A 12,231-nucleotide genomic window follows, 5' to 3' on the forward strand; every position below is an offset into this window, starting at 1 on the left:
ACCTTCTTCTTTTAAAAAAAATTAAAAAAAATCCTAAGTGATTGCTATCTGCAATCTTAACATGCTGGGTGTAGAGACGAAATTTCATGAAAGGTAAGTTAATCCAATCCCTCCAGTTGCCAGATGCTCGTCTCTGAAGTGCAGCTCTAAACAGCCTGTAGGCACTGTGGCTTTTAAAGATCTCTGTGGACCAAGACCTGGTAACATCTTTGTTCGGAAAATGTCTTCTCACTGTCGCTCTTTTCTCAGTTAAACCGATTCAAAGGCTCCTACCACACAACTAAAGTAGCAGGTTTCAGACAATTAGGAACCTCTAAGACCACTTTATTTACCCTACCCTTCCTGAACCAGAAACATACTCACTTGTAATGACATTTCTATCAGCATCAGCAGCTTCTTGATACCAATCCAGACAGACTTCCCTTTGACATTCTGTGCAATAGTGCTGCGTTCCTTGTCTTTGAAGTTACCCAGGAGCTGGGGGGTGGGGAAATGAAAAAAAAAAAAGCCATAAAAAAATCAACAACAGGACACTGTCAGGAGGAATAATGCTACCTAACTCAGGAAATAAGGAACGAGAAGCTAGGAAGCATCTTCTAACTTAGAAAGAAAATGTGTTGCAATATATCTAGACAAAGCAAAACACTTTGATTCTTCTGTTCCATAATGGTTCTTCTTGCAGTGTCTCTAATCAAATAGTTTGCAATTCTCTTTTATAATGCATTCCAGGTTTCCTCCAGATTAGAGTCTAGAAGGTCCACAGTGGCTCAAGCCACAGAAAGTTTTCAAAACTGCTGCAAGAGTGCCTGTGTCTTTCAGGCTTTAGTGATATTATCATTGTGGCAGCTTTGCAAGTTTGCACAAAAGATTCGCCTGTTAAGTTTATTTTAACAGCCTTCAATACTCACTACAATTTCCACTATGGCATAGAATAAGAAGCCAGTAAGGGCATGAATTCATGAAGAACTTATAATCTCTTCAGCACCAAACACCTTAATTCGCTGTTGTTCCAATTCATGAGAGCTGGGCACCCTCCAGGCACATTCAGTTTAAGTGTGCCAATTATATTCATTACCCACTTCCATGCCCTTGGAATCTTTCCGTCAACGCCACAGACTCTTTCCCCAGACCTAGAGTTCTCTCATTTTGCCTTCATTTACTGTATGAAAAAGTAATTCAGTTAAGTGGGACACTGTTCCCAAATGCAAGGCTACTGCAAAACCCCTCATTTCCAGCAATTTTTGAGCTGGTTTGTCATCCTTGACCTTTTTCTCACCTCCAAAGCCTCCATCAGCTGCTCCCCTGTTGCAATGTTGGGCACATGAATTGTAGTGCTGAAAGCATTCAGCATTTCCATTTCCTGCAGGACATCTTTGCGACTGGTGGTTCCAATAATTAGAAGCTTGCGACCCTGTCCACACAATGGAATAAGTGTCAAGAAAAGCAAGAGAAGAACCAGCCTTGGGAAGTTTCACAAATGAAAAATGGCCATGTAAAAATACCTCTTAAAAAAAATAATATTAAATCTGTCATTAATTGGAGTAGTCAACATCAACCATAGAAGACTAGGATCACATTTCAGAAGTCAGAGTAATGCCACCAAGGGGGTTCAAAAATTATGGTCCACAGAAGACCCACCCACACTCTCCTACCTTCCCTTCCCTTCTAAATTCATCATTATAAATAACTGAATCCTCATTAAATTTAAAAGCATGCACAAACCCCCATTCCCAAAAGCTGAATTACAGATGACTTCGCAGGGGAACAGCCTGTCTTTAGAAATCCTGTGGGTACAGTGAATTCTCTGCCACCGTACAGACAGTTCCAGTGGTTTTACAGCTCACGCTTTAACACTGGAGGTTGCCCTAAGTTCGTAAGACTTCCCACTGCCAGTGTGGTTGTATAAAAGAATAGCACCATGTCTGGCAGCCTCCAAGTTCAAACCGACAGTGCACACACCAATTCCAAGTTGGCCTGAGCAATAACAGGGTTTATAAATAATAGAGAAATGAATGGAAAACACCAGCTGCCAATAAAAATAAACTTGTTAGTTCTTCTTGCAAATGCCATTTCAACGCTATTTGCATTTCACTATGCAGTGTTCAGACACTGATAAACGTCGGCTGAGGGAAGGAGCTGTTGGGATTATCAGCTGTGATCAGTCCCTTTTCCAACCCAGTACACAAGGAGCCCATGGGCTGAGGAGAGGCCTGGCCGGCCGAGTACTCTCCTCATTCGCTGTTCAGAAGTTTACTCTTTGTCTCTGCGCATCAGCTCAAGTCCTATATTTCAACCTCGTAACAAACACTGTTCATCATCATAAAAAACCCAATCCAAACAAAAAAAAAAACCCTAAAAACTATTCTCACAGAGCAGCCAGAATTAATTTCGTAAGTGTTTTGCATTCCTTTGACAAAGGATGAAAACATAATTAAACTTAATACATCTTTGAGGAAGATGATGCATCTTTGCAGCATTTGTTTGTTTTTCCCTGAGTGCCATTGTATTCACTTGACTTTTTGTGTTTGAACAGATTACACTCCTGCTTTGGGTGACGGACAATAAGAAAGCATCAGAACTGGTAACGAACTCAAGTGCTCACTTCAAGTTTGTTTTTAGCCTAAGACAGCACAAGGAAGTAATGCCTGGCAGGTTGAAACCAGAGCATGCCCCAGGTCACGAGCTTCACACAAAGGCTTTGTCAGGGAAACACTGTGCTAACCCTTCTGTGTATTAATCACTGTCTGCATCTCAGGAGGCACCACACTCACCAGCTCAGTCCCTGCTTTAGAGGGGGAAATCTTCAGAAAACTACTAGGCAATTTAATGGGGAAAAGCAGCCAATTCCTCAACTGACAACAGAAATGCCAGGTTTAAAACTGCGGTGGGAGTAGGGGATGCTTTATTACTAGACAAAACTGACCTGCTGGCAGCACAGAGCAAACAGAAAGAGGTCTGAGTGTCTAAAAATGTCTGTAGGTAGCCTTGAGAAGGGCATACAACATCCACAGTAAGCATAAATACAACTATCCTGTAGGCTGCTGCTTCCACGATGCTCTGCATGCCCACAGCTTTACAATCACACATTTTTTTCCTTTTTGGTGGTCATTGTGTGGGAAGGCCAGGAAAATATTGTATCATTTTAAAACTCTAAGCCAAATCTGAGCAATTCAGTAAGATCTTGCATGCAAAGATGAAAAAAAAGAACGAACTCAGTGGAGAGTAAGTGAATGGCATTTGATCCTCACTCTCACAAGGAAATCAGAAAGCCCCATCAGGTGCTCGTTTTCAGCTAAAGCACTTCATAGACCAAGAAAAATAAATTATGTTTAGCAACAGAAAAGCTTTTTTGCCCACACGAAGACAGAATTTCAGCGGTCTTCATCTTTGGAAAGGGCTAGTAAAACAGACTTTAAACACAGGCTTGGAAGCTGTGTGAAATGAGTCCCCCAAGAACACTTGGACAATTACCTGCTCATGAACCACCCAAGTGTGGTACAAACACCTCTGACATTTGCTCTGAAGTTGCCACCCAAGGACAAGGTTAAAAAGTGCCTTCAACTTGCTAAGATATACTTGGGATAGCAGCAGATGCGATGGCAGAACTGACGCATGCTTAAAATCTTGAGAATGCAAACACAGGGATTATCAGCAGATTTGATTGAGAAAATTTCACCTCTATTTTAATTGACTTTGCTTTTATGGCTGCTCTGTATTTCCTGAACACGCTATCCTCAGTGAGTTTTTCTTCAATTCATTAATAATGCTGATATATCTGATATTATACATAAGTTTTACTGAGTTGCATCATAAGCTCTGTAAGAGAATTTCTGCTACCTTATTCAAAAAATTGTAACAAGTCATATGCATGCTGTTAGGCACCTTCAAACAGTTTTCTCGTTATACAGGTAAGGTACTAGGGTGCAAAGGAAGCCAAAGACAGACTCTTGAATAGAACCAAGACCTCCAAAACATGCACCAGCCCGCTCTTTCAAGCACAAATCCATACAATGATATACCAACAAGACCAATATGCTTTATAAGCAATAGCAATTGTTTATTACTGTATGTAACTCTCAAAATCCGGAACAGCTGAGGTTAAGGGATTGTGTTAATAAGAATTTCCCATGAACTATGAGCATTTTAGGAGGAAAAGAACCACCAAACCTGCTCAACTGCAGCCAGCAAGGCAGTATCTGTTCCCAAAATACAGCTAAAAGCATGTGCACAGTGCCTGGCACAGCAGATAAGACATCAATCAAGGGAATGACAACTGGAAGATTAACTGCTTGAAGGATGCTACCTGAGCAATTCTACAATGATGAAGTCCACACTTGACTATAATAAAAATAAGAGTCTAGTTTGGGGTTTCATCAGAGACTAAAAGGTCTCACCAGGAAAGGATGTAAGCAGCACAGAAATGTAGGTAGTTAGGTGAATTTTATCTCCTGTAACTTCAGGTGTCCACAAATGACCTCACTCTCTGCATTTCCTTCTTCGTTAATGGAGCCCAGATGACATGTACCTCCTCCAAGAAAAGCTGCCTACACTCTGGACTCATACAGCAAACTATTTCCTAAACAACTGCTTCAGTCATAGAAAACCAAACCACTGACAGCCACATTTAGTCAGATGAATCCCAAACTTGCTGTAAATCAGGCCAGCGGACAATTACTACACACACAAAAATGACTATATGACTTATTACCATTTAGGAAAGCCACTGGAATTGGTCATTGTGGAAAGTTCTGTAAAAACACCAGCTCAGTGCTAAACCTTACTCAAAACGCAAACACTCAGACATTTTTAGAATGGAGAAGGGAAAAAAAAAAAAAAAAAAAAAAGAGTAAAACAAAAGGGATTATTCTACCATATGAATCCGTGGTGCTCTTTAAGACAATATCTAATCCTAGCCATTTCAAATAGCTGAAATTGTATTTGCAACGGGGATGGTAAAAAAAAAGGGAATAAACTTCTCTAAATAGATTCTTGGTTAATTGATGGGGGGTAAACAAAATAAACATCATAGATGGTGCAGAAGAGATGAGGGGGAAAACTGCTGTTTCTTAAAATAAAAACTAGGGAGCACTAAATGTAAGTATCAAGCATCAGTTTTAAACCGAACCAAAGGATGTTTGCTTTCATCATACAGTTCACTTGAACTCAAGGAAGCACAATACCAAGGATGGCAAAAGCTTAACAAGGTTCAAAAGCAATAGGACAAGTTAATGGATGACAGATCCATCAGCAATTTTTAGATATTTCAGTTAGGACCCATGCTCAGGACTCCAAACCACAGACAACTGAATGTTTGAAAACTCCTCAGAATAGATAGCTATTCTGCAAAGCAGTGCTTAAATTTTTTTTTTAAGAGTTCCACCCAAAACATAACCAATTTTTTTCCCTGCTTTCTTCAAAAGAAGCTATGCACTCCAACTTGCTACCTTTAAACTTGGCTCACTAGAAAACCAGTTACCTTAATACAAGCATAATCTCTGCTGTATCAATTACTAAAAGAAGTGTCAGGAGTCCCTTGTACTTTTCAAAGTTTCAGGCAACTTGCTTAGCAAACAAGTGGAAAACCTACAAGTCAGAAAAGTTTTGCCCCAGGCATTACCACAAAAGCATGAAAAGCCATCAAGCCAAATGGAAAAAGCTGTCCTCATCCAACTGCTCTGCAGTCACAACACATCAATGGATTTATTCTTGCTGTTGTGAGATGTACTGCTGAAGTGCCCTTATTTTCAGAAATATTCACATTTTTGATCCTTCATTCCTAGAGCAGCCATTGCAAAAGCTACATGCCATGTGTTCAGCCCACAGAAGATCAGGATTCAAGCTGAACTTCATAAATATAACTTCAAAATCAGGCATAACAAGAGAGTAACTACCAAGGAGGAACTTGGCTTTTCAACAGCTTAAGATCATTTGGTGTCAGACTCATTAAGAGGGCAGTTCTAGGCTGACTTTTTCCATCAACAGATTAGAAACAGGCACCTCTCTTAAGTCTGGATTCATTCTGCCCAGCTTTAGGCAATAAGTGTCCCAGTTCGAAGCCCAAGATCCCTCTGCACTGACAGGGGGATACCCAGCAGAGAGGTGCGTGTTTTGCCCCACTGCCCTCTAGAAGCAGGATAACCCCAGATTTCGCCTCTCTCCTACAGGGGTTTTACCTGAATAAAGCATGTAATCCTACAGAGAACTATGGGACCCAGAGATCAAAAGAGTAGTTTCAAACACCACGTTTTCAAGCATTATGAGATTGATTCTTCTAACACAGTATCCATTTCCTAATGGGCACCATATTATCGCACTGACTACCAAAGAGAAAGTAGAACATAAAAGAATTACATAGACAAGCAAATGGAGTCTCTACACATCAGTGGAGTCTCAAATTACAGAATTTTAGCAAATCTAGCCAGCCCTAGGCAAGGGGAGTTGAGAGGAACTTGAATTATGCTATAACCAAGTATTGGTGGATGTTGAAGTGACTCTGTTGGTCACCCACTAGCTGTTCACTCAACTCTGGACCCCTGTAAATTTTTATGCATGTGTTTTGGGGTATCAACAAATCTTAACATGTTATGGGAGAAAACACAGTTCCCCAGGTTTACAAGCACAAAGGTAACGTCACTCTTGATTGGAGTTGCTTCCAATTCACACCAAGTGACATGGAATCAGGAATGCATCTGGGATTATATCAAACAAGGAGATTATTCCCCCCTTTTCCCCCGTCAACTTTCATAAATCGGCAAAAGCCTCCAGTGTCCCAGAGAAGGAAAGGGGCTGGGGGCCTCTGGGAGCAGTGGAAGGGCATCCACAAGAGTGGTCGAGAGCATCTCGCTAAGCCAGACATTTCATAACACTGCACAAATTGTACGTCCAGCTTAGCGCGGGGATGCTGCAATGGTCTTTCACCCTTTGAGCCAATTGTTAGCTTTTCACAGGAACCAGCAGGGAAGCACATGTGAAACCTCTGTGGGGCTGGTGAGTGTCTCCATGCCTTGTGTGACTCTGCATGTAGATGAAGCAGCTTCGGCTTTCGGAGCTGCTGCTGCTTAGTTCTCAGAGAAGTCCTTTTCTCCCGCTTGGCTCCCTGCTGCGACAGTCCTTTTCAGTCTTTCTATCCCCCCCCAGTCTCTTCTGCTGCACAACACAGGGTAACTTGATTGAAATAAAGACCCAAGAGAACATGGTTTATTTTCTTCTCTTCAATCCATTTTAGAAAAGATTTTTAATTGGTTTAAAAAAAGATGCTAAACAAAATGCAATGTTTTTCAGTCATCTTGAACTAGGAGTAACAGATACCACTATTTAAGCATTGCTGAGTGGAACTAGCAAGCATGAGCTGTGACCAGGAATTTAAAGCAAACTCAGAGATGTTTCTTGTTTTCTTTAAAGTCTTAACATGTTTACTCTCAAAACTTCTGCAAAGTACAAACAAGCCAGAAAATCCAGAAAACCAGAAGCTTCCAGTATTTGCCCTTCCCACACCAAATCAAAACAATATAGCCTCAATAGGAAGAGAGGAGTCTGGGAGGCAGCTTTCATAAACCAATTCAACAGAGACATATACCTCAACGTATAATAAGATTTCATCCCAGAAATGCTCCTCTTGCACACACAGCCTACAGTAATTGTAGGAAGCTGCTTGCACATTAAGTATACTCTGAAAGTGATGTGACAACACCACGTGAATACATAATCTGGGCCACAAAGATGGGAGCAGCAGAGCTGTGCTGCTGAAACGCGTCCTCTGCTTCCCACTCACTCCTTGCTTACAGTTTCAAATGCTTCGTGCGTTCCTGGTTCTAAGCTTTTCAAATCAACTCTGTATTTCAAGACCCTCTGACTAGAGAAATGGTAAAGCACTTACATGATAGCAATGGAGAACAGGTAGTGCCTGCACAGCATCCTGCCAATGATTTCTCTCAGCACAGGGACATGCCCAGACACTCCATATCCCAGGACACTCCATTTTTACAAGGAATGAACCTAAATCATGATCCCAATCCTACAGAAATTCATGTTGGTTTGACCTCATGGAGCAGGTTAGAACCACTGATGCTACTCATGTACATTTAAAGCACATACCCGCATCTCAAATTACAAGAAAACCCCTGAAACCAGCCATTACTTCCAAATAAATTGCTCCCCAAGGAAGCCAGTCATCTCAGAGGGAACTTGGAAAGGCACTGATTAACCAGCAGTATTATCTCCCTCATGGGTTTCTCACTTGAGTTTAAAACCCAAGAGTCTCCATGCCCAAATTCAATCTTTTTCACAGTAGACATTCACAGCAGAAAAGGCCTCCTCCTGCATGACTCTCCATCTTATGCACTGTCTTGGTTTATTTAATGGAAAAAAAACAAACCCCACATGCTGTGACTATCACAGGGCACTCACAAGAAACACACACTAGGAAGAACTCCATCATCAGAACTGCCAAACTAGGTCAGCCAAAAGGGTCCCATCCAACCCAATGTCCTAATTTCTACAGTAGCCAACCAACAGTGGACACTTAGGGGAAAAAAAAGAAAGAAAACCACAACACATCATCAATCAAACAGTGACATTTCCTCAGAAAACTCTCTTTCTACCCTCCAACAATTTATGGCTTAAGTCACCATAATATTGGCTGTCAACCCAAAGTCTTCCAGCCTCAAGGGCATTTCAAACATTGCAAAGCACAAATCTCTAGCAACGTGCATAAACTTGGCAGATATCTGAGAGCTTCAAACCCTGCATCCTGCTTTCAGGGAGACTCAGGTGCCAACAAAAGTGCATCTAAGCAGCAAAACATATTCAGAGGATGCAGTGATTAAATGGACAATTTAGTATTTTAAGTTCCTTCAACAACTGAACAAAATCAAGTTCTATTTTCCCCTATTGATTTATGGGAACAACCATTTCCTGGTACTATGGAAATACCCAGCAAAAGGTCAATGATTACATGAGATTATGAAAACGGTTGTGCTGCTACATACAGGCAGACTTCCTGTTCCAATGTATGTGATAACAGAATCCAAGTTCTATGTTAGAGACTTCACATGGCCTAGAAAGCTCACTGGGAAAAATCTTTGTTCTCCCAGTTTGACAGTCACAAGGGGAACTTCAGGGCCTGTGGCATTACTAATTACTTCAAAGTTCTGTATTTGAAAGGTCTTTTCACCCTAACTCTCTAATGAAAACTATACTCACGCATCCATTACTGTTTCCAGGATATTAAAAACGACAAAAAATTTGAGTTCATCCAGGCTGTGCTTCTCTGCTTTTTCCTGACACCAACTTTCAAGGTTTTCCTGTTAGCATGTTATTTATTCATGCAGATACTTTCACACACACAGCAGAATTCCAGTAAACAGGAAAAATGGCAAACAAGAAGAGTCTCCGTCTCACTCATTGCAAGCTTCAGAAACATCACTTGTGATGTTCTTAAATCTCATCAAGCCACAAAGTGCAAATAGACGGGATCAGCACCTGATGCAAGATCTTAAGCTTTCCTCACCCATTGTAATTAACACCTGATAATTTCAAGTTACAAACAAATTAAAACCCTGACATCCACAATCACACATTACTTAGAAATTGATTTCTGAATAAGGAGGGAGCACATGGTTGAGCCAGGGATTGATTTGGAATGAACAGACCCTTAGTTAATCAGAAAGCAGTTTGCAAGTTTAAGCTTTACACGGTGAAGGTTAAACTTGTTTCCCTAGTCAGTATTTCTAGGGCTAACTGCAGAAGATTCAGCCTTAAGTAATTAGGTAATTAAAGTTGAATTCTTTGTGGTTATCCTAGAAATGTCTAACTGAATGAACAGCAGCAGGCTTGGATTAACTTGACTGCATCAGAGACAATAGCACTAATACCACTGGCAGCACAGCAGCTATCAGCAAGACACAAAGCTCTCCACTGTCAAAATTATTACAGGAATAGCGCATCTCATCCCTCAATTACTTTCTTACCTGAGGGGGGGCCTTCTTTAGCAGTACAAGAAGGGCTTGCAACACCAGATTAGAGAACCGTGGTCCAATTGGGACATAATCTGAAACGAAAAATGCATTTCCATGCCTACTAAGCAGATCACATTTAAGTCACTTCACTGTATCAAGCACAGCTCAATGATGGCAAAGTAAATGGTTCCAGATCACTTCCACTTTGCAGTATTTCAATATTGCAAATATTTCAGTATTTCTGCACAGCAGACAACACAGCTCTCCCGTCATCCTAACTCACCGAGAAGTCTCTCAATGTCATCCACGACAACACAGCTGAGTTGGGACTTGTATGCATCATCAAAGATCTAAAAAACAGCAAAATTACTCATCTCAGCAGCAAAACTACAATAGTCATGATAGGACCTGTTGACATGTTTTTAGCTAAACACAGCAGTATTTAGAGGAATAGAGAATGAAAAAGATAAGTACCAACAGACTAGACTCTACCTGCATTTAATAAAACCATCTCAACAAATTCAGAGATCAGTTTTGTCCATTTACCCCATACACTTTGCAAAAAAGCCAGCTGCCCAGCATTTAATTGTAAAGCAATGGACAAAACAGAGCACAATTACGCTGTTTTTTGGAGCTGAGGCAATACTGATAATATAAAAATATACACAAATCCCCCACAATTGTAATGCAATTATGAAGCTTTTCTACCCAAGCTGGATATTGGTTATTTTTCATAACAGCACCCTGCAGAGAGAACAGACTCAGTACAGATCGAGCCTCCACGACACCTCTTACAGAGCAGCAAACCAGTGTTCTGCAAAGCTTTGGGTTTAAACAATAAGTAGCACTAAGGACATCAGTGGCACTGCAGGCCTACTACCTCCAGCACACTTCAAGTGAAGTCCAAAAGCCTCCTTTTTGAACCTAGATTATAAACTGGGCTTCCAGCTGTGAGCACACTGCTTCTCTTCGGAACTACGCAATCCTGCAACAACCTGATCTTACATGCTTCACTCAGTATCATTCAGGTAGAAAAGTAAGTGCTAGCTTGCTTCAGTAAATGAAATCTCTCTCCTTCCACCTGGCTACTTGGAATTATTTAAGATGTTCAACTTGTTTGCATTCCCCCTGCTCCTCAAGTTATTAAAACTCTTGTTTAACTAAACATTACCACCTCAAAACTGTTCCTAGTCTCATTCAGGCAGCATCTGTTCTTTCCAAGTGCTACCCTAAGCCCTTCCTCCCTTCATCTTTGCAGAGAGCTCCAGACTCACTCATCACAGATCAAGTGTTTTGTTCCACTGTTAGTCACAATTACATCTCAGACTCAGCTGAGACAGAGCCTTGAAATTTTCCTTGAGTCACTTTGTGTCAGCGCCACAAAAACACTCATTCAACTTTATAAATAAATATACGCAGAGGAATTTAGGACCTACAGAGAGCAGAAAATGGTCACAAGAGTAATTAACTTTTCTGTCCACTGAGGAACATAGAATTGGATTGTACTCAAGCAAAAGAGTAAGATGCAGAAGTACCTTCTTCATAGCTTGACACTTGGCTGTTTCAGAAAATCCAATCATTTTATCAGGAGAACAGATCTTGATAAAGGGAAAGTTTGATTCTTCTGCTATTTTTGCTGCTAAAGCAGTCTTCCCACTGTGGGGGGGACCTGAAACAAAGGACAAACATAATGAAAAAACAGGGACAAAACAGCTCTGGTAAGGCTCAGTGTGGATGATATTTTAAGCATGTTAATAATCTCATTCAGAGGTATCTGCATTTTGAAATGACCTTTTCTTCTACTTGCAGAAGGAACTAACTCCTAGTGCAATCCAATCCTCCAGATGAAGGAAACTGGTACAACTATTTGAGCACATGCACACTGATTTGCCATGAAACCAACACAAAAGAGGACATTAACACATTTTGTAGGACTGGCCACCCCACCAATATTAGCCTGTGTTTGTATTTTGGAGAAACTTCTCGAACTGCGGTTATGCTCCTTTAAGCGTGACTTCTGCAGGTACTGTGGCAAACAAGTCAACAGCATGAATGCCAGGTAAATACTGACAAAGACAGTTTGTTATTTGCTTGAATTCACACCAGAATAATTCAAACAGAGACCAAAGACACATCTTCATCTATACACCCAATACAAATCAATTTGGAGTGCAAGCAGGTGTTATATACAAGTGATATGTTGGCCACAAGCACGCGGAATTATTCAGGGGATCTATTAAAGGTTAATTTCAAAGCCACAGACCGCTGAACAATA

General features: G+C 40.8%; 1 protein-coding gene across 6 annotated transcripts in view; it reads right to left on the reverse strand.

The window, feature by feature from the left end:
* NSF (N-ethylmaleimide sensitive factor, vesicle fusing ATPase) overlaps positions 1 to 12,231 on the reverse strand; it is a 75,203-nt gene that overhangs the window by 8,212 nt on the left and 54,760 nt on the right. For all 6 annotated transcript variants that reach the window (XM_055697516.1, XM_055697517.1, XM_055697519.1 and 3 more), the window contains exons 15-19: positions 11,492 to 11,625; positions 10,240 to 10,306; positions 9,969 to 10,048; positions 1,277 to 1,411; positions 364 to 477 (exon numbers count right to left, since the gene is read on the reverse strand). In XM_055697516.1, the coding sequence (XP_055553491.1) occupies positions 364 to 477; positions 1,277 to 1,411; positions 9,969 to 10,048; positions 10,240 to 10,306; positions 11,492 to 11,625 (530 nt within the window). The remainder of the gene's footprint in view (positions 1 to 363; positions 478 to 1,276; positions 1,412 to 9,968; positions 10,049 to 10,239; positions 10,307 to 11,491; positions 11,626 to 12,231) is intronic.

The sequence above is a fragment of the Falco cherrug genome, chromosome 20 (genome assembly GCF_023634085.1).
Source record: "Falco cherrug isolate bFalChe1 chromosome 20, bFalChe1.pri, whole genome shotgun sequence".
Lineage (NCBI taxonomy): Eukaryota > Metazoa > Chordata > Aves > Falconiformes > Falconidae > Falco > Falco cherrug.